Source organism: Echeneis naucrates, chromosome 5, assembly GCF_900963305.1.
Source record: "Echeneis naucrates chromosome 5, fEcheNa1.1, whole genome shotgun sequence".
NCBI classification, from domain to species: Eukaryota; Metazoa; Chordata; class Actinopteri; order Carangiformes; family Echeneidae; genus Echeneis; species Echeneis naucrates.
This window is the reverse complement of record NC_042515.1, coordinates 9,627,602-9,654,516: the sequence shown is the minus strand read 5'-3', so window position 1 is coordinate 9,654,516 and position 26,915 is coordinate 9,627,602. Positions and strand designations below refer to the sequence as shown.

The 26,915-nt window shown below is 39.6% G+C and overlaps 1 protein-coding gene across 1 annotated transcript in view; it reads right to left on the bottom strand.

Annotated features, from left to right (window-relative positions):
• The window catches only part of atg7 (ATG7 autophagy related 7 homolog (S. cerevisiae)), a 48,631-nt gene that overhangs the window by 17,210 nt on the left and 4,506 nt on the right, over positions 1-26,915 (bottom strand). The window contains exons 9-18 of the mRNA XM_029501425.1: positions 25,546-25,667; positions 24,579-24,669; positions 23,712-23,856; positions 22,931-23,089; positions 19,986-20,180; positions 18,992-19,237; positions 18,031-18,146; positions 16,205-16,280; positions 11,597-11,677; positions 7,138-7,260 (exon numbers count right to left, since the gene is read on the bottom strand). Coding sequence (XP_029357285.1) covers positions 7,138-7,260; positions 11,597-11,677; positions 16,205-16,280; positions 18,031-18,146; positions 18,992-19,237; positions 19,986-20,180; positions 22,931-23,089; positions 23,712-23,856; positions 24,579-24,669; positions 25,546-25,667 — 1,354 coding nt within the window. The remainder of the gene's footprint in view (positions 1-7,137; positions 7,261-11,596; positions 11,678-16,204; positions 16,281-18,030; positions 18,147-18,991; positions 19,238-19,985; positions 20,181-22,930; positions 23,090-23,711; positions 23,857-24,578; positions 24,670-25,545; positions 25,668-26,915) is intronic.

Below are 26,915 nucleotides of genomic sequence, written 5' to 3'. Positions count from 1 at the left end.
CAGTACTCCAGGGAAGAAGTTGTGTACATGTAGGTTGAGTACAGAGTGAAAAATTTGACTCTGGCCAGAGACTTAACTGCAGGTATTTATACAAATGGGTGATGAAGAAATGGTCTGTAAGAAATTGAGTGATAAAACACACAGCCTATAAAAAAAATAAAAAAAATAAAAAAAATAAAAATCTGAAATGAATACTATTTAATATGGCTGCTCCAGTGCACCACTGCAGCGGACTATAAGGTGACTTTCTATGCCTAAGACATTTTTTACTTGGGAAGAGCCCTGAAGAGGCTTCAAATCCGGCGGCTGTTTACAGAATGATGCACATGAATCTGTGCTACCAAATACTCACACATACAGAAAAGAAATTTACATTCAAACACTTAGCAGAAGGTTAGGAAGGTTAGCAACTGAGGTTATAAGTCAAGCCACTGACTGACACAAAGCTTCTGAATTTAGCCTGTAAAGAACTGGGGAGATTTAGATCAACTATGTATAGTGCTGTATGTATAGTATGTATGAGCAACAGAAACTATGTAGGAAAGTGAGGACAGGAGGTGTGATGTGTCTGTACATAGCTGACATGCACCCCTGCGAGTGGAGCACGCATTTATAATTAGCAGTGCAATAGAGGACATAGTTGGCGCACAGTTCAGCACATAAATACACACGTGCTCAGGAAGCAGTGATCCATAAGGACACTGGCACATATAAGCATTGTATCTCCACTGTACTTTTATCATTTATATGGAATTACAAGTGCAATGCAAAGTGAAGGTGAGAAAGGACACGTAAATGATAATATTAGGTACGAGTCTGTAAGGTAAAAATGTTTTTCCTATTAGTTTACAAGGAAAACTCTTGTAAAGAATTCAAACAAGGGACACGTTGTCCAAAGTTTCCACTAATGAACGCATAATCAAAGCACGCTTATTTGACCATTTTCAGGGAAATCTAAACAGTAATCGAACAATCACTTTCAAAAACTGACATAACTTTCGAAGAATGCTGCCTTTATTTTGGGAATAAATGCCATATTTCTTTCCAAGTAACAATGACAGCTGCTGGATAATGTGAGCCAAACTGAATATAAAACGGCTACTCTTCTCACTATGTCTTACTCTTACTCACACCGTAAATCAATTAAAAGCTCTTAAGAAATGGTGTTGAGTTGTCAGTTTCTTCTGCGGTTTCTGCTTGGAATGAGATGTTGGCTCAGGACACCCTTTTAAAAAGGGGACTTGGTCTGAGACGTAAGCAAGACACCAAATCTAGAGTTTAAAGTGAAAGTGGGTTTTACTACGCCTTTGAAGCTCATACGGCTTTTCCATCAGCAGCATTTACAGAGTGAAAGGAGGCTGCTGATGAGTGACATGTTTTAATCTCATGGTTTTCTCATCATTTCGTCTATAAATGTTGACAAAGGAGTGATGAGCACCCATCACAGTTTCACAGATCATGGGGTAACATCTTCTGATCGTTTCCTCTCACATTCAACAGGATCAAATTTAGCACGCCGGAGGTGAAAACAGAGAATGTCCTAACTTAAAAGGCTGGAACTGAGCGTCTAGTACATTTTATAAATGAAAGTATTCCCCAATATTCCCCATTTTTACAGAAACTGCACTCTATAAATAATGAAGGTGGGAAAAAAAAAAGAAAGAGGAATGGGTGTTGATTGGTGAGACATAAAACATGAAATTATTTTACATTTCACTGTGACATAAACTGAAATGGAAATATACAATCATCAGGGACAAGCGGTCAGTTATGCTCAATTTAAAATTTGATACAAACACACATTTTCAAATGTCGCTCTCTCCATCTCTCCCGTCTTCCAGGAAGTTGAGTAGTGTGCTAATGAAAAGGCAGACCCAATATGTTTTTCCCGAGCCCATCTGGTAGTAATTGTAGTATTAGGCAACTGTAGATGTGTTTGGATAAAGCTCTGACATACATGGGGGCCCTCTGACGCTCCAGGAGTAAATGTGTATATCAGTGTGTGTGTGCGTGAGCATGTGATTGGTGTGGGGGGAGATTGTGCGTTACCATGTCCATAGATGTTCCAGCAGCTTTTGTTTTCCAAGCTGTTAGGGTGGTGGTCCAATGTAACTAAGATCATATTTATCGTCAGCAAACCGTTTTACTTAGAGAACGCAGACCAAATCGTGAATGTTTGAGTAACCTCTCCTTCAGGGCACGAGTGTGACTGGGAATAATTTGTGGCATCTGATGGTGCACAGACCGACTATATTTCGCTATCTAACATACATGTCAGGTCAACAGAGGAAAGAACATTTTTTAATCAGGAGTCATATTATCTTGGGATGGAAGTCAAGAATGGGTCACACTTGAGTTAACGTCTGGTAAAAGCTGAAATAATTTTGCGAGAAATCACCAAAGTGAGTGCTCTTAAGCTAATTTATCTATTGGATGCTTGAGTCCTACAAGCTTTAATTTCCAGAAAGGTCCCATATTATCAAGTATGGAGTGAGGCAATTTCACAATGATTTCACTTCAAAATACAGAAATGAGCAGATGATGTTATAAAAACACAGGTTACACCCTCGAGCGTTTTTGCACAACTAAATTCACAGTATAAATCTTCACTATGACGCGCAAGTCTGCACTAGCCTCTGGTGGACTGTATCTTAGTCTGTATGGGACAGTTTCTCACATATCAATCACATATGGAGCACCAAACTGCTATAAACATCCTTGATGAGAAACTGATTATCTGTCACTGTACTCAAATGAGAATGACACAATCCATGTCACAAGACCGAACCCAAAGAGGACAGAGTGACAAGTGACACATTCTTCCCCACGTTCAATGCAAACATCCCGATCTTGTGACTTACTGGCAGTGCCAGTTGGAGTAGGTGGGAAGGGAGTGGAGCGTGAATTTCTGCAGAAAGACTCTTTGTACTGAAAGGGTCACACATCCTCTGTTTGGGTAATCGAGACAGATTTATGGGTGCGGGAACACACAAATACGCACAAAAAATGGCATCCGTTGCAGAAAATGACGACAGGACCAGTGACCATGAGTATACTGATTCGAAAATATAATCAACTCCATAGCTTGTTTTTTTTTTCATAATTATGTGTTTTCCTTATGCTACAGCCCTTTAATTATTGAACTGCCATAATGTAAAAAAGTGAATTTCGGTCTGTTTATGTAATTAGATGAACTTGATCAGTGTAGGCTCCAGTATGGCCAAATATGTGCAGTATTCTATATAATCTGTTTCTAAGCCAAAGACAGTAGGTGGCCATCAAAGCAGAGGTACAGCATCCTGTACAGACACTCATTTCCTTTCAGGATCTCAGTGTGTGTGTGTTGATTTATCTGATCTTGCCCTCTACACTGAGCTTACTCTAAGGAAGGCCAGACACCCAACACAACCTGTTCTGACACGTTAACACACATTTGCCTGGTTTAAAAACTAAAGAACTAAGAGAAAAGGTTGAGTTCAGTTAAGGTAACCTGTGTGATGTCCTTGTTAGACTAGAACAAGAGTATTGGGTTTGACCTGCCTAAACAGCTCAGGTTTTGACCTAATGGAATGGATGATTGACTTGAATGTGGGGAATAAGTATTCCTGTCAGGCATGGTAAGTAGCGCATGGTTAATGTTTATAATGCTGCATTTAATGAACTGCCTGGCTTACCAATTGTGAAATGAAGGGAAAAAAAGTGGTAGAAGAAAATCAGACGCATAAAATGAGATGAATGGCAGTCAAATAGCCTCCATTCAAAGATGGTGGAAAAAGGATTGCATCATAGCCTCCTCCGGGATAAATCAATATGAATCCCTAATCTCTCTCTCTCATTTGTGTTGCAGCAGGTTTTTGGAGTCTTGACATGCTCAGTTTTACAAAGTTGGTTACTCTTACACACTTGTAGCAGAGGATGGCCTCCAATCTAAGGGATTCGACATGCAGTGCTAACACGAAAAAAAGTTTCAGGGAAACGTTCAAACCAAGCTTAATCTGGTTTGCATAATTGTCAGCTTTGGTGTGGAAGTAAGGAGGCCTGAGAGAATATTAGACAGACAAAACATTCTGCAAATGTACTGACAACTACAGTCTCCCCTGGCTAACAGAGGAGGCAACAGTTACAAGGAGGAGGGTACAAGAGAAACCAGCCAGATCAAATCATAGAGTAAGAGGGTAAAAAAAATCCATTACATACAGATCAGATCATGAATATTTTAAAGATCAACTGTCAAGTATGATTTTCCTCGCTGCAAAAAAAGAGGTCTCATGAGGCCAAAGACACAGCATGCTGCATACTAAAACAAATGTTCAACAAAGCTTCAAATACATGTAACTAATTTGCCAGACACCAGATTCATAGTATATTCTCCACCCTGCCATGCTCCTTCCAGGAGGTTTGAAATCTCAAGAGCTGATCTCACAAAGAAGCCATTCAGAGTCGTTTGTGCGCATGCAAACACTTAGTCACACACACACACGGAGTCTAAACTTTTACCGAACTTGAACTCCCCCAAAACCCTGTGGTGACCGCATAAAAAGCAGTTCTCAGGTTACAAACTCGCCCAAAATAGGCCATAAGTACATAGTACTGCTATCTGGTGACGTAGATTATAGTCTAGAATGGTTACACACACTTGCACGAGCGAAAACACACAGTTACACACATGGCCTGTAATGAATTCAATAAAATGCTTAAAGGAAAAAGGAGAACGTTGTAAACGTATAAAATAAAAACATTAAAGTCCACGGTAATCCATGCTTGCTCTTTTTGTAAAATCTCACCAGTGCTACAGTGTTGTTGATTAAAAATCAACCAGTATACAGTATTGGAAAACAGCAATTACCAAATATTGTTAGAGACAACAAAAGGCTGCAAATTAAGGCAACATGTCTGTAAAAGCCAGTGGAGGTGACAGTCACCATCCAATGACAACTCACAGCTGTACACAATTCCAATATACACGCATAAAAAAGGTATCCAACATCAACTCTTTAAACCCCTAATTTTTACATTGAAAATTATCATTATTTCAGCCCAGTGCTTCTTAAAATATGGGTGAAGACCTGAAATGAGCCAAAAGCTTGTTTCTAGTGGGCTCCCGCATGAAATAAGTAATAATATGCTTTCACAAGTGAGGGAATAACTTCTGTCCCTTCCTGGAAATGGAAAGAAAAAAAAAAATCTAAAGGGACGTCCTCCTCGAGCAGTAGTTTTCAGAATAGCTAATCTGTGTACAGGAAACAGGCGCAAAGACTTCTGGCGCTATGTGGGCTGAGCAATCAAAACAATCTCTCCATCTTCTGATTGATGAGAATCGGACCTGCGCCAGACTCTTCTACACACTTCATCTGGGAGATGGTGGGCAGGATAGCGCGCTTAAGTCTTTCAATAAATGCCACAAGATGCTCTGCGTGTCCAATGCTGTGGTTTGCTGGGGAGGAGACATCACAGCAAAGGATGCCAACAGAGAGGAGAAACACATAAAGAAGGCTGGGTCTGTCATTTCACCATAGCTGGTCACACTGGAGTAGGTGGTTGACGACAAAATGCTTGCAAAATCCACACCAATCCTGGCCAACGCCTCCTTCCTCCCCATGCAGCATGTCAGCCAAGGTTAAGCAACGGACTTATTCAACCACACTGTGCAATGAAGCTATATGGGAAGTGATTCCTGCCCAGTTAGACTCTCCAATTTATCTCCTTTTGCCAGGCCAGTTGAGGCTGAGCTGCTTCAGAACAAACACTGGCTTTATTATTTCTTCTCATCTCTTTGGACCTCAGAACACTTGAGCATATCAGGACAGCTTTTAACCTTCTCTTTTTGTTCTTTAAAGTAGAATGAAATGCTCCTATGTGGTATGCTGCCTAATCGTTTGGTTATTAGTTTGCCTCTTTATCTATCATCCTAATCCGTCTTTGCACGCTACAATATTGATATGACATTATGCCCATTAATGTCGAGCATTCTCTCCCTCTCCATCTATATATTTTCCTAGAGAGAGAAGGTATCGGCACAACAGATGGAGAGAGTGATCGGGACGAGGTGGACTGATAGCAGGAGAGTGGATGACTCATAGAGATAATAAAAGTAAGGAAAAAGTAAAGAGGCACAAGGGAGGGAGAAGGAGTAGGAGACCTGATGGGGAAAAACAGACAAAGCTGTCATTATTTTCTTCTTCATTGGCTTTTACTTCTCTTCATTCTTTTCATCTTCTGACTTCCATCTTTTTTTTCCCCCGTTACTGTTTCTCTTATCTAGACTATTCTTATTTTTTTCCTCCCATGTCCCTCCTGATTCCTTCCCTCCTTTTCTCCTCTCCGTCTGTCTGTTATGAGTAGCATTTGGGGAGAAAGTACGTGGGATTTTCCCACAGCTCGGCAGGACCAGACCCAACCCCCATCACCACCCACGCACACACTCGTTTTCTGCCTTTCCCTCCACTCCCTCTGTCTAATGTCAGAGGGGAGCCTTGAGGAAAACCACCCATATTCCACCACTAAATATTGCTGGAACTTTGTGCCTCTTGTTGCTCCGCAGACAACAACTAAGAGGTGCTATGGCAACACAGCAATTAGGAAAAAAAAAAAAAAAAAAGGTTACAGGGCAAAAATATCTCAGCCTTTGAATTAAAACTGTGTGTCTCCTGTTAAAAATGTAATTGGGTAACTGGTAAATGAAATTGTTACAAAAGGGCTTCAAGGGGAAGACTGTATTCAAACCATAAGAGAAATTTATTATGGATTTTTCAGTGTTATAAAACTTACTCAACCTCTGAAGGAAGGACTTTGGTGAGGTCCACCTAGACTTTAATTTGTTCATGTAACCAGGCTGTGGCCATGCAGGGGCCTGCTTTTAAAAATATCAAATATTGGCTTGTTTCATCAGCTGGTGGCATTAATCCTTCAGTTGGGAGAGTTTGTCCTAAAACTTTGTTGAAAAACAAATACTTGCACTATACAAAACACAAGCACACCCATGCTCATCATAGCAGTGTTGTTTTGTGTGTGTTGACTGCGACATTGTGTACATATAAACACATACATCCTCGTACCGTGGCTTGTGTCTTTTATTGCAGTGGGTTTGTGCGCACATCTCTACTTGTTACTACAGGTGCGTGTGAAGGTGGGACTTACCTCCGCCGCCTGTGTCTCCTGGTGCAACAACGTCAGTCCTGTCAGGTCTTCCAGGAAAGAGTGAGAAGAGTTAAAAACCTTGGACAGGAAGTCGAAACCTTCCCTCTCATAGTGATCCAGGACCTAGACAAAATCATCATGAAGAAATGACAGTTGTAGGTCACCTAAGGGGAAATCTAGGAACAATATTTTCTAATAACACAGAAAAGACTCCTTAGTATACGTCAGTCATAGAGTAGTGTCCCTTTTGGGTTGATTTATAACCTGAAGACTAATTGCATGATATACAAAAAGAGCAAAAAAAAGCTTCATGTCCTATGTCATAAACCATTTAAAATTTTCTGAGGTGCAAAAGTTAAACTCTGATCATTAAGCACGAACCTGAAACACCACAAGTCAACAATATTCACTTTGATGTCCTACCAATCCTGACTTCAAATACCTACACCTTCTTTCCAAAACACACAGACACAGAGATTCTCTGCCCTCTTGACTGCTTTCCTAAACTTAGCAAAGCGTCTCATGGACACCCACAGACTCTCCTCTGCAGGTGTAGGGTTACCTCTGCCTCAGACATCAACACACATTGTGTGTGCATCGCTGTCTGTGCATGTGTGTTTGCAGACTGACCTGGCGTCGAGTCCTGGAGCCAGACACACCACACACAATACACACTGACATGTCCCCTTGTTCATCTTTTCATCCTCTCTTTTCTTTCCTTCCTTCACCTTTATTTCTTTGATTCCTAACTTCCATGTATGGGATCTGTTACATGAGACGCCAACGGCCAAAGCTGCTTTGTTGAAATAAGGCAGCTCAGGGCACAGAAACTTGATAACTGTGATGATCTTGTGATAATGTTAAAAAAGTCACTACAAGCAATGCACACATGCAGCTATACACAAACACTACTACACACTCAAAACACCACAAAATCTTCTCTGTATGAGACAAACAAGTCCACAAAGAAAACTGTCCGTTCGAAGGTAAAAATTAAGGAGATTTTTTATGATGCGTGGTTTTTGTCTCTAACTTCCTTGTACAGTTGATAATGAATGCTGTTGGGGGGGAAGGTTCTGATACCAGAGGAGTGAAATATCAAAAACTAATTCAAACTAGTTTGCAGTTTGTATCTCTGTGGCCAACACAGTGGGAAAATACACAAACATATGTACATGTTGACAAGAGAAGAAACCTGAAACTTGTGAAAGATTTTTGCTGTGTTTAGCAGACCCTGATGGATTACACTTCACATCACATGCTGTTGACACACTTATCTACATCTGGATTACACACTATGCTACAAATAGATATAAATGTTCTCATATGGGAAACATGTGTGTACAAATGCACTTGTCCTTAAGCCTCCTACCTCATTAAGCCACATAAATGTCTAGCTGCTGGATTTATTTGACAGTGGTGATATGTGCTTTTGGAAATGCTTGAGGATTCATTCTGTGGATATTAACTCAAAGTGTCACTTACCACAGGGGGTGTTATGTGTGAGCTTTTTTGTGTTTGTGTGAGGCATCCTTAAACATATCAAACATACATGGGGTGGTCTTGGTGGCTGACGGCAGCTTGAATTTCAGCTGTAAACACACAAACACCAGTAACACATGTAGAATTACTGGCAGTAGCAATAAGAATTTAAGAATGGCGGCGGGCAAAAGCTATTTCTTAGGTATTGGTTTTGCAGTGAAGTGACACTTGAGCAAAATATCCCAGGTGACTCAGTGGCTTTGACGTATCTACTTGTCTTGAAAACATTTAAGCACCATACTGACTCATGAAATAACAATTTCTGAGAAACAGCCACAGCACAGCCCATAAAGAATGTACAGTTAACATGCTTTGGCACAGACATACACGTCAACAGTATATGTACAGTCTTTTCTATGATGTATTTACATAATTGCTAGTATCATTGAAAAAATGTGACTGACATTTCTTACAAAGAATGTTGACAAAATGGATGAAAAAAACATCCATGATTAGCAAAGTCCATCTTTTTATTACTACAATAACTGTTTCTAAATAATCAGAAAATATTTCCTACTGCCCAGAGTGAGCTTTTTCAACTATTTGGTTTTTTGTCTAACCCCCAAAAGAAATGTAATTATAAGTAATATTAACTTTGTAATATATTTGAGATGCTAATCTTAAAATTAAGTAATTCATCTATCTGACAAACTATTGGTTTTATTGTTGAATGCAATTTACTCTGATGTAAAGTTTAATACATAGCATATATGCAATATTGAGGTTTTACAGCTTTCATCTTATTTATCTTCTGCCAGGCCTTATCCTTATCTTATTTATATCTTATTGGCTGTTGATGCAGGAGCTGGGTGCTGCTAAGTACTACCAATGCTTACAACAGGAAAATACCACTATTAGTTACTCAAAAGTGGGAAGGAAAAGCAATTTATAGCTAAGACACACAAAAAATTGTTATCGCTGTTTTGATACAATCCTGTAATACACCCACAACCTACTCCAGGTTACTTTGAAAGTTTTGAAGTGTGCACATCAATTGGATACCATCAGTCATACAGCAAAAACAAAAAGATACTTGACCTCTGGGACAAAATTTGAATCTTTAACATGATACAAAAGGTTTGATAAAATCAATTTTGCTATAAATAGTGTAAGCATATTTGCTAGTGTTAGTACAAGTGGTTGTAGTACGAGGTGTCTGGCATGGTTTTAGACAAAGCCACGTCAGCTGTGATTTACGCTCTGGCGTGTAGCTTTGTTGGCTTTCAGCCCCAGAAAGAGTTAGGAAATACACACTAATGCGCGCACACACACGTACATACACGCATGCACATACATGCATGCGCACACGCGCGCACATGCGCGCACACACACACACACACAGTCTCTAAAAAGCCCAAACGCTACAGGAACTGCTCCAGCCTAGACAGGGGCTGAATTGTTTTGTTTCCATAGTGACCTGGCAGCACACAGCTGACTGCAGCGGAGGGACACATAGACAGGCATGCACTCGTTTGTGCAGACACACACACACACACACACACACACGCAAAGACAAAGACAGACACACACATACATTACAGTGAATGGACTGATAGATGGACAAGAGGACGCACAAAGCCAGGGGAGAGAGGTGGGAGGGCAGAACAGGAAGGGAGAGAAGGTAAGACATAGAGCTGAGAGATGGAGGGAAGAGGGAACAGTGAAATAGGAGAAGACTGGTACAAAAGAAAAGAGTGAAGGGCAGATAAGCAAATGCAAAACAGGGAGGGAAAAGATGTGTGGGTGGAACCAAACAGAAACATATTCACCAATTTCACTACATAACCTTTATCCCTGTCTCAGCAAAGGATCGTCTTTCGAAATCATGTTGTTCATTGTTCCTGACTACACAGGCTCACCCAATCCCTATCAAATCATATGAGCCCTCTGTTCAGACCGAATAATCTCATCAGTCACACAGGCAGAAACATGACACCTTCAGATGGGGTGGAACTTCATACTTTTTTTTTTTTTTTTTCCAGAAGCCGCGTAGGTGGAGAAAAGTTTGAACTCAGAGACAAGCAAGCCAGCTCCCTCCCCCCTCTGCCCCTTGGTTTCTCTCTCTCTGTCTTCACATGAAAGTGATAGATCTGGGGCTTTATGACCTCTTTATAGACACAAAGGCTGCATTGAGATCAGGGGGGAAAGGGAGAGAGTGAACCAGCCCTCCACTCATCACAACACCCTTTCTTCAGCCTTGCAAATCCACTCTTTATCTCTGCCCCCCACCATTCTGCCTTTTCTCATTTTCTCTGTTTTGTTGCTTTCTCCCTCTGTAAGTTGTGCCCCCCCCTGGTCTTACACTAATGTACACCAGTCAGTTACATTGGTGGATTCTGCCACCTGGGGAAGTGATTGCTGTGGACATCAATGACAAATTGGTCAAAAAGACGTGAAGGCAATTTCTCCCATTCAACTTGGCCACGCCGGGATATGTAGACCCTTCAGCCTATCTCTGCAAACACATGCATACAATCATATACACACCCACAAACACACACACACACACACACACACAGTGGTAGGAGCTAATTTCACTCATATGAGATTTACTGACATCAATGAGCAACTGCTGCCTGATTGTTACCATATGGTTTTATGGTTTTACCAGCTTTTCTCTCTCTCTCTCTCTCTCTGTGTTTTGTCAGTATTCCTCTAGGAGCAACATTTCAACACAGCTCCACTGACTTAACAATGTGGAAAGAGAGAGATGGGAATCCCCACCATTTCTGCTAAAACTCTAATTTGTGTTTCAAAACAACGTTGTTACATAGATACCAAATCTAATCTTGCTGTATCTAAATTGTAGCTGTCTATCTGCATCTATATTTCAATCTTTCTAAACAACACTGCTTCCTTGCTATAATGGATTGGAAGACATAATTTGGATGACTGAGTTACAATTTGTGCCACTTACAATTGGTGAGCAGGCAGTGCATTTGTCAAAGGCCAGGCTGGCAGGAAGGACATTGTCAAACCTTGAGAGAAAACCGCGGATCTGTGGAGAAGACGACACAACACAAACTTAGCTGAAACAGAACAGAGGAGCAGAACATGCTCACAAACCCACATTATTTATTTACACACACTTTCAATAATGTGATGGAAAAAAAAACTTTATCAGGAAACACAGGCTGATGAAAACAAGTCAACTAAAAAGGAAAAATAAGTCTTTGTGACTATCAACAGATTATGACCATATAGTCTCTCATTTTAACCAAATAGTCTATAGTTTGTCAGAGAAAGCATTTTATTTCTTGAATACAACAGTAAGTGTACTGGTAGTAGAGAAATAAGCATTAAATCTGGTACTTTCATTCAAATTATGAAGGAATTTGTTTTCAGCATTTTAAAAATCAAGCTAAGATCGCCATCTGGTGCCAGAGAGGCTGAAGAACAACAACATTTTTGAAACATTTTCAGCAGGTTTTCTCTCACTGCTGAAAGCTCTTCCTCCTATTTATGGCTACAGTTGTTATGGCTGATTACCTGTAATTACTGACTAAAGAGTAACACACACACACACACACACACACACACTACACTAACAACTCTTTCATTCCTCATTACGCTTCCAGGTGACACACAGAGACCAGAGCAGGCAATGACTTCGTGACTCCAATGGTGGTGGAAGTGACAAATAGCGGGAGCATTTCTGGCCAATTATGGCACACTGCACAGGAAGTGAAGCTCTCAACTCTTGGCTGGAATTTGGGTGCAAGCAGCATGACATTTCTGTATTTTTAAATTATTATTAATGGGGACAAAATTGCACACATCCAGTCTACATGATAACTTAATGCATGAGGATTTAGCTACATCTCCAACTGTTTGTTTGATGAGCAATTAGTATGGCAAAGTGCTTCAGCTTGCATGTCAATTTGCAACTAAATTAAAGCTTATTTTTACATTAATTTCTTCTCGCCCATCACATCTTGACATCTTTGTGTTGATTATTTCAATTAAAATGGCATGTTGAAGGATGAAGAGAAAGAGGCAACAAAGGGGGATGGAGGGGAGGAGGAGGATGGAGGAGTCTCTCCCAGAAGAGACAGTGCAGATATAACATGAGCGTGTGACAAAGTTTGGCAAGACCTACATGTCCAGTTTATAAATTAACAAATGATTGGGTGAGTGGTGGGGGAGTGAGTCATAAGTTCTGTGCGCATTGGGAAATGCAGATAGAACAGACTGGTAGCTGTACATGAAATTGCAAAGCCTTTATCATACACTGAATACATGAGCTCAGATAGTTCTGTATTGTGAATAAATATGTTTCTGTGTTTTTCTGCTGGTCATAAGCACACACCTCATTTTTACAATGCAGGATAACACCTAGAAATGAAGGACAATGCTTCACACACTGCAGACTTCACTTAAGGAGTTTATTTATATAACTATTAGAGACCAGTTATTACCATGCTGAAATGTATTACCTCGGTATCTGCAATTTAGAACCAAGTATGTGCTTGTTTTGGTACTTGTTTTTGTGTCATTGTTCACACATTTTGACAATCAATGACAATTTTGTCCTCCTGGTTTTCAAAATTGTAAATGAGCTAGTTTGGTTTAATTGTCACATGACTACACTAAATGGCAGTTCAGTGTCATGTATCTGTTTATGAGTCTGGACTAATTTATTAATCTATTATTAATCTATTTACATCCATGTCAGGGGGCTCTCTCATCAAACACACAACATTTCCCAGGCCCTTAGAGGGAATCCAGCAGCAGAGACACAACAAATCATTGATATTGCATAAACTAACAGAAAGAAAGATTTATGTTAACTGATTACTTACAGTTAAATCTGAATAAACTGAATATGATGTGGTTAATATTAAAGACCACAAGCTGTCACTGTGGCACCACAGAAAACACAGTCTGCTTAGCCGGGTGTTTGATTCCACTCTGCTGGTGGTAGAGGAGACATTTCAGCCATCACATGTTGTTTCAGTAAAAAAAAATCTGTACGGACATTTCCTCGCAGTCATACACCTGTTCAAACAAATGATTAACTCTGCATTTCTCACACACACACACACACACACACACACACACACACACACACACACACACACACACACACACACACACACACACACACACACACACACACACACACACACACACACACACACACACACACACCCCTCTGGAATATTAGGTTGAAATACTGAGAGCGATGCAAATGAAGGCTGTGAATTATTAAGCATGTGACAGCAGCAGGCAATGAGGTCACACCTTATGTAGCTTTTCAATCAAATTCATGAATAGAAGGAAATTCACTATTAGGAATAAATTTGGTCGTTTCAAATCCAGACTTTTAACTGTAGTTTTGGGGAAAGGATTTTTAATAGGAACTAGTGATGGGAAGTCGCTCGGATCTTTTACTGACTCAGGTCTTTTAATATCGTTCGTTTTTCAAGTCATTTGTTAATTTCGTTCATTGGAACCAGTGTGCCTCTGTAGCTGTCATTTGAGCAATGACTGAAAAAGCACGGCTTTCAAACACGGAAGAGCAACATGGTTTGCTTCACTTGGCATATAAACTATTGAGCACTCCTTTGGGGCAAAGCCTACTAAAGCTGAAATGACTAATTACCTCATTTGCCGGCAGGAGAGCGCTCCGCCTATCATTAAAAAAATTCTCATTCTATGATGGCTATTGACTTTAGCCTACCTGGTCACTGAAGATCCGTAGTGTATGAATTTGTTCCAATGGAAAGGCAACTTAAACATCCATCCTACGGCTAGATAGCTAATGTTAACTTTCATGCTAACGTCAGATAGCTCTCCCCACCAGTAATAACAGCATTGGTCATGTTACTGCTGTAGCCATGTGAATAATGAACAAAAGCCCCAAAGACATGTAGTTATGAGTCTCATTTCTACACTGAGAATGCGCAGCAGTCATGTGACTCAGACCCGAAGACCCTATTATATGAGTTGTGAACAAATCAGCCATTCCTACACGGAGAATGTGTGGCAGACAGATCCGTTCGTGAACGAATCTAGATTTCTGCCATCATCCTGCATATATGACAAGAAGTACTATCATAAAAGGCGGTAGAGGAAGAACTAGACATGTAGCACACAGGACAGGAGAGGAGGAGCAGAAAGAGAGAGTGGAGACAGAGAGCTAGAGCACATTGCTTCGTTTAGTTAGATTAGCGGAGCAACAAAAGAAAGGGAAGAAAAGAGGTTGAATTCTTAGCTAAGTATAAGTTTGATAATAGTTTACTGTCTATTAATCAACACGAGGTAACACACAGCACAACCACCAGAGACCGGACCCCCAGACACTGAGCAAATAAGAGGGTTGCAGTGGTAAGAAGGGTTTGCGTCCCGGCGTGGGCAGCCATGTCTAGGTTGGTTAATGGGTGAAGAGTGATGGACTGAGGCAAGGAAAAGACTAGAGACTAGACCAGACCCCTCCAGAGACTAGAGACTACACCGGACCACAGAGACCAGACCCTTCCACAGACCAGACTGTTTGGTTTAGGGATATAATCACAAAAGCTATTGCCAAGGAAATCACCAGAGTAAAATTGCTAATTGAGTGTCCAAAATTGGAAAAGCACATTTGCACACACATTATTAGCTTGCAGAGCCTCCACTGTGTTTATATATCAAGCTCTGAATTTTTTTTCATTAAACAACTGAATGAGCCACTGTGTCCAGATTTCTATTCTGACGCAGAATTTTCATTTTCAACATTTTGTTCTCAACAACAGTAATAGGCACTGAAAAAAAAGATCAATAAATGAAATAAAATCAAGTTATGGATTGTTATGGTGAACCACCCTCATTACTGGACCATCTTTGCTTTTTAACAAGTCAACTGGCCAGATTAGAAACTACAATAGCAGAGAAAGTAACATTGCATCTGCCATTTTAAAATGTGGACAGCACAGTCTGATGTGTTGCTTCTACTCTATGGGAGTTTGTACATAGATTGCTTGTAAATTTTGATATAACAATCAAGCACATCACTCTAGCCTTGAAATGACCCTGTACAGAGCCAATAGTTTTATTTAAACAGTGTCTGAGTGGTATTAACTTAACTGCATAGTTATTAAAGTCTTGTCTGCACTGTTGACGGCCACCTCACTGTTAAAGATGATGATGATGATGATGACTTCCATTCCCTGAAGGCCATTATCAGTAAGCCCTGTTGCTAAACCATCCCATTTGAAAAAGGAACCAATTTTGCTTGATATTTAAGCAGCTACATGTATGACAAAATGTAATCTAAACCAACACAGATGTACCCAACCACGCACACACACACACAAATATAGAACCAAGTATTTGCCCATGAAAAAACTGCATTTATTTCCATAGGAACTCCACCTGTGGGAGAAGTTAATTTCGGGCTATAATCACACATAGATATTGGGATAACTGTTAGCAGTTACACAGTTAGTGTATTGGAGGGGATGAGCAAGTGAAAGTGAGAGGATCAAGAACAGAGTTCATCATTTTAAACATGCGGATGTGTGTATGTGCGTGAGAGTCTCACCTGATGTGGCACAAGACCCAGAGAAGTGGGAGGTTCGTTCATTCGGTCATCACTGCTGCTGGCCACTGCATAGCCTCTATGTAGCAAAAAAGAAAAGTTCAGTACATAAAAAAACAAAAGGTTTAAAGAAAAACCTGCCTAATCAACAGATATACTGTAAAAAAAGGTCGCATTGATCTCTATGACAATTTTCCAAAGCCTCTGGTTGTTAGAAAATAAGATCTCATGGAAGAACAAATTAAAAAGATGAAAATTGGGAATTAAAAAAAAAAAAGATACAGTTCAGATGTAAGAGAGGGGGACGTTTGTTGTGAAAATGGGTGCAAAAGTACATGAAAACTCTCCTTTGGTTTCTCAGTGTTTTATCTAGTAAAGGCAGAGTAGCTCTGTAACAGCTTACAACATCTCGAAACACGAATTTCAGTCTTATCGAGCAAAGCAAGCACCCACTTCAGCATGACTTTCATCAAAACACTGTTTTTAAGAAAAAAACAATTTTAGGAGAATATTGTGCTGCCAAATTAACTTCAGAGCTGACTGCATTGCAGCGGTAGAGATTTTGAAGCATCAAAGGAAGAGATGGGCTGGGAATTATGACAAAGCTTCAATAATATACTGGAGTAAACTTGGGCAGCTGCATTACAAGGACATCTACTATCTGCAGCACTTTAAGACATTGCTGCAGTGCTGCACCCCCAAAAAGCAAAAGCCTCCTGAAAGTTTATGAGCCTCAAAGGTATTATCTTCTTTACATTTAAGCCTTGCGCAAGATACAAGCATTAAGCGTTTGATGCCTGAATGTTAGGCACCCACTGGTGCTCAGGGCTGCTCAGTCAGTCAGTAAGTGTCTGACTTGCAGGAAATTTAAAATTTTGAGTCAGAATTATGGGAATTGGTTAACAAAAAAAATGTTAGCGAATAAGGAATTAAGAAAGCATTTCTGAAAAGTGTACACCTCTGACTGCAATGACTTCTTTTTTCATGTTTTGTTGTTCACATAAAACTGAATCACCAACCGCAGTGGCAAAGGTTTGAGTCTGCCCTGCATGTCATTCCCCTCTCTTGTTCCTGTCTCTGTCCAACTCTAACTGTGATAAAGCTAATAAATCAAAACATAAATGACAAATATTTGAATATAGTGTACATTTAACCACTGACCTGCCAGACAAGATATAAAGTAGGAAAACTTTCAACCAAAGGGCAAAGGGCTTTTGCTGTAATCCAGTGTTTCTCAAATTCTCAAAATCTCAAATAGTAGGTGGTGGCATGTGGCGTGTGACTCCGGAGAGCAGTCTTTGGTTAAAGTCTTATCATTTTCATTGCCGCACCAAAACATAGCACAAGTGCACGCCCACTACAGTCGCTGGTAGTGGCACTTTGAAGACTTTATTTGAGTTTATTTTACAGCACCAAATGTTTGAAGCACTTCCTGTTTGTGTTATAACTTATTTCCTGGTGATTGATGCAGCAGCCATATTCATCTTGTTGCTTGAGTGTTTAAGTGTTTAAGGTTTACAAGGGGTTAACTTTGTTGAAGTCAATGCAAATTGGTGCACTTTTAATCTTTTCTGAAAATGCACTCAGACAGAAAAACATCTTTTTGTAAGTGGATTTCTATTCCCTTTTTTATAATTTTAAAAAAGTGTACAATGCTATCCAGAGGTGTACTTGTAACAATTTAAGAGAGAAACAGAACCACAACTTCAATCAAAGAAAAAGGGAGAGATATTATGCTCTTTTCTTTCTTTTGACAGTTTGACACACTTGAAACTAGCACAGTGATTCCACCAAAATAACCTGCAGAAATGTTATAACTCTTTTCTTACCCTTCACAGTGCTGCAGAATGGACACCATCATCTCAACAGCCAATGCTCCAGCAATCATGGCAAGACCTGGCCTGCTGACTGTGCATTGCTGATCCAGAGTCCGATCCCTAGTAGACTGTTACAAATACAACAAGAGTGACACAAACAGCTGGAGAAGTCTCAGTGCCTATCACAAGTTCATAATTATTTTGATGTTGAACAGGTTCAGATGGTGCTCTTATCAAAGTGACTTATGTTGCGTGATTCAGGTGTTTTGATCACATAATATGGAACACCTGTTATGCAGCCTTTAACTAAGAGTTTACTTTTTCCAGATCTGTTATCGCCAGTGAGAGATGACGAATATATAAAATACGAAACATGTATATAATTTACAAATTTCTTTTCCCTTCATTCAACAGATTCTGATTCATATCTAATATTTAGAGGCTGTGGGTAACCTATAATTGAAATGTTAATATTTGCATAATCGGTTACATCGGGCTGGAGCCATATGGCATTTAAAGTTTGAGCTAGAGGTTAACAGCACAGCTTCCAACATGAGGCTGCAGCCTTTACTAACTGATCAATAGCTTTCATGAATTACTGATAAAAACAGGGCACTGGAGGAAAAATGAGCATGGGGAGAAACAAAGAGTGTCAGGACCACAAAATACAGACAGAGCTAGAGCTTGAATGTCAAGAAAAAGTCACTTTCAGAAGCACCGGGGTTATGTAAGCCATCTTAGTGTTGTGGGAAATATGTCTCTTTGGCAGATAGATAGAAGCCCCCTAGTCGCTAACTTCACCTGTCTACTGCTGGGTGGTTGGTAGGTGGTGTGCTATGGAGTTCTTTAAAAAAAAAAAAAAAAGTTTGATGAACTCAGCTCTATAAATTAGTGTTCTAATATGTTCTAAAGAATCCTGTCTGTCTGATTTATGTTTTCCAATGTATGCTTTATGATTGTGTGCTTTCCTCACATCTCCAGGTGCCACAACATCATTGCAAAAGTAGCAGCCCAGCTTGTGTCCTGGGATGTTGGAGAACAAAGAGGATCCTGGGATGGAGGGTGCAGAGCCAGCTGGTGTTGAGGACGAGGAGGAGGCAGAGGAACAGGAAGCGGAAGACTCTGCCCCCCCAGAGGGCGACTCACTGATAGGGGATTTCTTCAGGCCGTGGCGCATCACAACAAAAGTGTCAAACCCTAAAGCAGCATTCACCACCAGCTGGAGAGTTTAAAAAAATAATAAAAAAATCATGGTAATATCTAGTATATAGAAAGCAGTGGCAATAAAAGAACAGGGATATTTTTTCAAATATGCACAAGCTCAGCACATCCAATTTCCTATATGGCTTGTTTTAGACACACAATATGAATGCAATGCGTGGACTTGTTTCAGAATGCAGTGGCATAAAACATTAGCAGGCTCTTTAAACTGTTGAAAGCATCTCGACTCTGAGGCGAACAATGGAAATAAACAGGAATAAATTGGAAAAACAGTCTACACTAATGGCACTAATGGCTAAATAACCTCTGAGCTGAGCAGCTGATGAGGAAAGCAGAATCAGCTGGCCAAAAAACACTTATGTAATATTAAGTGCAATGTTAGACCTGCATGAGTGATACCACTGGAGGCATTACAAGTTCTTGATACAATATTTAATAAATTTAATGCAGACTAACAACTCATACAATTCCGTGCGGTAAACTATAAATGTGGCTGATCTTATCAAGCAATTTCAATTTCCTGGGAGAGAAATCAACTTGATTAAATTTTTAAGCTCCAACTGATTGACCAAGCAAATCTCAATACTACCATCAAAGTATTCCAAATCTTTGCATTTGTATTTGCATACCTGTGACTGGATGTTCAATTACAAATCCATGAAGGACTTTACTCTCACTGAATTTCTAATCTTTAATAATCCTACTTTCGACCTCTAACCCTCCACTTAGTGACTGTTCCTTCTCACCTTTCTTTTGCTGGCAGCTATCACTGTCGGTAGCCAACGGCTCTCCCTCGTATCCATCAGTAGGAAGACCACATCATGCTCTGAAATTAGTTTCTCCAGCTGCTCAACATCCCTCTGGGCCTGGGAGAGAGTGGCCTGAGAGAAATTGACTGGATGGCCAGGCATTGGGATGCTCATATTGTAACCTTCTGAAATCTGAAAAGTGAGAAGGCAGGATAGGCGGTGAAAAATAGAGTTTACAAATTGAGATGACAAATATAGTAGCCGACAACTTTGTGGTTTTGGCAAATTTAGCTCAAGTTCACTCTTCTTTTCTGCTCACATCATCCATTGATTATGGTTTGAACATAAACATGAAAATGTCACTGCTGACTTTTAATATTTAACATAAACTAAATGCCTAACCTAAATTTAGATACGAATAAAAATACCTACACATCTATGACGGCTTTTATTTTCTTTGTGGTGAGATGCTGCTATTTTGTTGCAGATGCTTACCTACACACAATTAGACTTAACCTGACACTGGTTTCTACAGCTACAGTATAAAAAATTCAATATAATGGGTTTTAGTGTTATCCTAAAATGTTGATGAAAATCTGGAAAATGTCAAATTTAATTCTATTTCAATCATTTCTAGATCCAACCAGCTGTTCTGAGAGTCTAGAAACTGAAAACATGACTTGTAAAGTCCTCCTGGCTCGCTTGCTGCTGGGTGTCTAACTAGTCTTGACAAATAGCAAAGAGCTTAGGAGCTCCAGTCACCAAACATTCCCGCAGTGTTACTTGCCACAGTTGACTAATTTTTGGCAGTATCACTATAGTATAGTGAAGAAGAGTAACTTTAAAATCACACAAAGAAAACCTTCCTTTGAAAATAAAATTAAAATGGATGCTAAATGGGGCTTCTTTGATTCAATTACTCAATTTTATTGTACGTTGCCAGAATTGTATTACTGTGACTATTTGTTGCAGACTTGACAACAAGGCAAATGGAAAAGTCAAAAGTTATTTCGTAGTTGAGAGAGGGAGGGAGAAGGGCAAATATGAGGTGTGAGAGCTGAGATCTAAATGCCACTTTTACTGAATCAGTGGATCTTTTGCTTTCACTCTCCACATTTCAAGAGTGGGAGCTGTTGACCATGTACTGAAATTGCATGTTTTGGTGTTTAGTGTTCTGAAATTGCATGTCACTATGATGTTCATGTAACAATCACAGAGTGATTTCAGGCTGCAAAAATTTGAATCAAATTTTGACTTCCACAATGCCACTGTTGATCTCTTTAACCAGCTCAAAATTGACCGTTGACAAAATTTAAGGAGACAAAAGGAACTTGATGTTGGCATTTACAAAGTATCCTGGAAATGTCACTTGACAGTGTTTGTCCCCTGAAAAAAGATTAAATCTGCTTTTGACATTTTCAACACAGCGACCTTATTTAAACAATTGAATTAATTAATTTGTGTGCTTGCAGCCGGTTTCTTGTTCTTTCATTCTTTCAAACTCACACCTGAGGCCCCCGCATTTGTAGAAGAAAGAAAGAAAAAAACATGAGGGAGAAAGAAGCAGACACATGGCCACAACGACAAAAATAGGAGAGTCGGTACAGATGCAGCTTGAACAGAGAGCAGACAAAGCGTCAAGACACATCATGACAGCACAGGGCCATCCGTCAAGAGTTATTCCTCTATCCTTTACTTTCTAGTGTAGTCACGTAAAAACAAGAGGGAAACACAAACAGTGAGCAGAGCTTGGATATCAAGTTGATGACATCATGACAACTGTTTGTGTAGGTGGGAGGATGCATTTAAGCGTGTCTTCTTTTCTTTTCGACCAGCTGGAGGCCAAGCTAATTTTAGGAACAAACCTCATGGTCAGTATATTTAAATTGATACTTCAGTCCTACCAAGTTCAAGGCAAATTACATCACAGCTTACCATTTATTGCAATTACTGGTTATTAGAAAGTATTAGTTATTGGGATTTACACCAGTAGGGTATTTAGAGTGTTAGGTAGGTTTATGAGACGTGTGATACCTGCCACTGCCGTACAGTACAAATAAAAAAAATGACTTACCAAACAACCAAACCTTTTGAATTTTTGTGATCTCCTGAAGCCTAGTCTCACAGAATATTGGGAGGGAAAGTAGAGAAAAAGTGAATCATGGCTTCTGTTGGAATTTAACATGCACCTGATTCACATTATAAATATGCATTCATTTAATGCTTATCTGACTGGTTTAACGTGATATGGGTGCTCTTCTTCACACCAAAACAGTGCTTTACTCTGAGGTTGCAGCTGCTTTTGCTTTTGCTTTCAGTTATATAGTGAAATGGAAGATGTTAGGGTTAGCCTTCATTTCCCACATTATTTGGCAATCCCATCTCAGATACAATCAATCAAGGAGGAATAAGATTAAACTAATTCAGATTGCTAATGTCAGTGGAGATGCACAGTTTTTAAGAGTCTGCAAAAACCCACAGAGAAAAACTCAACACCTGAATATTTCATTCATACATCCATCCCCAACCACTCATTCAAGGTTGAACTTCAACTTCAGCAAGGAGCCCCAGACTTTCCTTTCCCTGGCCACATCGGCCAGCTCTGACTGGGGGATCCCAAGGCGTTCCCAGGGCAGAGTGGACATATACTGTCTCCACCTGGTCCTCGGTCTGCCTGGGGCCTCGTCCCAACTGGACGTGCCAGGGACACAGGGACACCTCCCAAAGGAGTCGCCCAGGAGGCATCCTTGCCAGATGCCCGAACCACTTCAACTGACTCCTCTCAATGCAAAGGAGCAGCAGCTCTACTCTGAGCCGACTCTAAACCCAAATATTTCAGAGTCAATATGAAAGGAGGAAGTAATTCTGCCATACAAGGTGAAATTGAATACATCAATCATATTCCTCAGTCTAAATGGTCTTATTTGACTTGAAGTACTCACCACGCCAGGAAAGATTTTGGTGAGTCGGTCAACAGCCGCCGTGGCTTTGGACTTCCCTCCACCAAGACAGTCCTCAAACTCGTAGAGCGGCTGCCGAACTGGATTTGAGTATGAGATCTTTGCATTGTCCACAAATGTGATGTGTCTCACTCCCCAGCCCTGGGAGCATGGACGAAAATAAAAACAAATGACATTGTTTTAACCTACTTGAAATACCACAAGTTTTTTGGCATTAAGAATCAGAGGGAGGTTATTCTAACCAGGGTGTGTGTCCAAATGAATAGAGACTGTTGTCTCATTTTCATTTTGAAATAATCTTATGTATCAGTGTGCAGGTAAAACTGTTAAAAGTTATACTAGCTGTTTTTTATAAACTTTTCTTTCTGTTAATAGGAAGTCTAGTCACATTATCAATTACACTACACCATAGATGAGAATCCCATCAAACATCAGGCCAAATAAAATAGTTAAATGTTAGTCAATGTTTAAAGAAGCTCCTTAGAAAGGTTTTCTAGTTTTACTGACACTAGAAACAGACACAGTCACACAAAACAGAAGTTTCTTGCTCTAATTAGAATTCTATTGCTTGTTATGTTTATATTATTGATATTATATAAAAACAATGGAAGAATTAATTTGATAATGCAAAGATCATCAAAACATTACACCATAGTTACACTGCTCAGGATGCATTTATAATTTACTAAATAATAATAATGTGCAGCACTACAGTAAACTTTTGTCCATCTGTTTGCCCTTTCCTTGCTTTTCCCATCGTTACCATTAGAGTCCTGGCTACGTTGCAGCCCAGAGTCCCGGCTCCCAGTAGAAGACACTTTGTGTTGACCACCTTGTCCAGGTCCAGGGAAGGAACCAGCCTCCATCTCATTAGCTTTAAGTTCAGATCCACTGATGACTCTGCAAGCCTGGAGGCAACAAATTAAGAAAGTCAAGCACGGGATACACCCTGGACAGGTCGCCAGTCCATTGCAGGCCCACCGCACAGAGACCGACAGAGACCAACAACCACTCACCCTCAGACTTACAGACAATTTAGAGTCACAAGCTAAACTGAACATGCATGTCTTTGGATGGTGGGAGGAAACTAGAGTACCCTGGGGAAACTCCCACACAAGCAAGGGGAGAACATACAAACTCCACACAGAAAGGCCCCAGGGCTGGGAACCGAACCCATGACCTTCTTGTTGTGGGGCAACAGTGCTAACCGCCCCTATTGTCATAATTTTCAGCATATATATATAGTTGGAATATCTGCTCCAAAAGATCCAGTTATCCCAGTCACACACACAGTAATCAAACATATTTGTATTGTGTTCATCCACTGTGCCACCCAGCCTTGCTTATTTCATCACTTTTCCAGAACTATGTTGTTAACACAGAAGCACTGTGGCTCTGCTTGGCTTGGGGATAACAAAGAAAGAAAGAAGAAGAAAGAAAAGAAACTATGATCTATGATCACACAGGGAGGCTTAGACACTTTTATAAGAACAAGAACCTGCAGATAAAAGATGCTTGATTAAAACGCTCTGAGCAAGTGTGTGTGTCGGACTGAGCCGAGAGGCAAACAAAATAGCCACTGTAAAAGGAGCTTCTGTTACTTAATTACGTAATTGTTAATTGTGGTTACCTTTTAGGGTCCATACATTCACTAAGGTTGACCATCCTGGGTCCCATGGCCCCTTTAGAGTTCTTCTCCCAGCCCACGCTCTTCGGACACACTGCAATATAAATAATAAATACTGTAAAATAAGTACAAGTTGTATTACAGAGTGAGATTCAAATTAAACAGTGTGGTAGAAATGTCAGTGCCCCTAAATTACAAAACATCAATCACTTCTTTTGTTCTCATTTATAGTACACCTTCTCATTCAAATGAATAGGAAAGTGTGTGCAAACTTTTGGCCTGTACTATATATCTGGGGATATTAACCTACAAGGAAATGTTCATATTATTTCTAATATTTTACAGTATATTGAATAATCATTGAACCTTTATTTGTACAAAAATCTGTACATATGTTAGTGCAGTTTAAAACACACTAAAACTAACAAAACAAACAAAAAAAAATACTAAATGTAAAGAAAGCTGAAAACAAGATAATAAAACATCTAATAGTCACCCAAATAACATGGATAGTACTCACACAAGATATATATTTATAAGGAGCTGAGTGTGATGTATCTGAAATACTGGGCCAAAGTGGATTAGTTAATATATTATTATCTATGCAAAACCCAGCAGAATAGCTTGATTGATTGTTGCTACAACAGCATTTTATCTGGGAATTAATTAAAACTGATCTGAAGAGGGAGAATAGGGTAAACAAAGAAACCTCATCTGAACTCAAAACTCCAAACAGATCATGAATCCACTTTTCTTTTCTTATCCTGCTATTATAAAATAATGTACTTTCATCCTTCTATCAACAAGGAAAGGAATAATGAAAAAGCTGTGTGACATTTGTGTGGCTTGAAAAGGAAGCATATAGCTTTATTGGAGAACTAAGATGTCAATGACTCATTGGTGAACTAAGATTCTGCAATGACAATTGGGATATCAGCTGCACAAGCACATAGAAAGGAAACAAGATTACCCGAGCTGTCAGAAAGATTAGGTAGCTTGACCTGGAAGATGACACTGTGCTGAATGGAGCGGCTTCCCTGGAGAGTTCTGTCCCTAAAACACAGCACCTCCACTGTGTCTAGTTTAGATCCCCTGAAAAACACACACACACACAAAGGCAATGTGAAAGACTAACATTGAAAATGGCACCCAAGTGATGCATCAATTATACTAAAAGCTACAAAGAAAAAAATATGACATAATTAATCTCTCAGATATTAGTAGCAGTAACACTGGAAATGTTCTGTCTCTCCCAGGAGTACCATAAATGCCAGAGAGATGAATGAACATTCACAACAACAAAATTCACACATCCAAATACCATCATATTTCCCCTAATATGGTGCTAAATTGGAGTTTAATAACTAATGTGTAACTACTGAACAAGTGAAATGTGGTGGCCTGCTGTAATTTTATGTTCGCCCAATCTAAGCCCAAATCAAGAGTCTGTGTTATCACTGACAGAAAGCGCAGTCCAATAGAAGACTGATGAGGTTTGCATTGGATAAAACCTCTGACCCCGGTGCCTAAATTGTTGCTTGAGCAAACTGAGAATGAAACATTCAAAACAAACCTAACATGAAATATGCAACACAGTTTTTTGTGTTGGTTTTTTCCCATACAGAAGAATGAGATAACTATAGTAGTTGCATGTTCTTGTTATATTTATACCCAGTGTTCTTTTTTTTTTTCCTTTCTCAAAGAGTGTCAGAACAGCTACTCACTCAATATCTGCCAAAAGGTCATTCTGTGTCCATGCTTTGCTGAACCAAATGATGTTTTAGTTTTGTACCTGCACCATTTATTTTTATAGCTGGAGCGATATAGATAGCTGGCTACCTCTAAAATTTATTGTAATAAAAATAAGCATTTACCTGGAGAGTAAAAAAGAAAAAGAAAAACTAAATGCAGTGTGAAATAAATGGTGCTAAATGTAGGTAAAACTTATATACAATAAATGTATAAAATTTCCTTTGGGCCTAAATACTTATTTCTTATTCCATCAAACCTCAAATGTGGAAGTTGAAAAATAAGATTTCATCACATCACGGGAAAAACTCTTCATGGTTAACTCACCGGATGGAATTAAAATGCCCGAGTGACTAATTTTTAAGCTTTGAGTTAACATTTTAAAATGTTTAAATAAGGATGCTTGGTTCAAATGTTTAGAAATAAATCTGACGCACCCTTCACTCCCCACTGGTACGTTGGAATATTTCTCACCATTTTCCGTAAAATGTATCTCTCCACAAAACATAAACAAGCATCTACACACTACCACCATTTCTGCAACATGAGTCAGCCAACACTTTCTGCCTTCCAACCTGCAACACTATTATG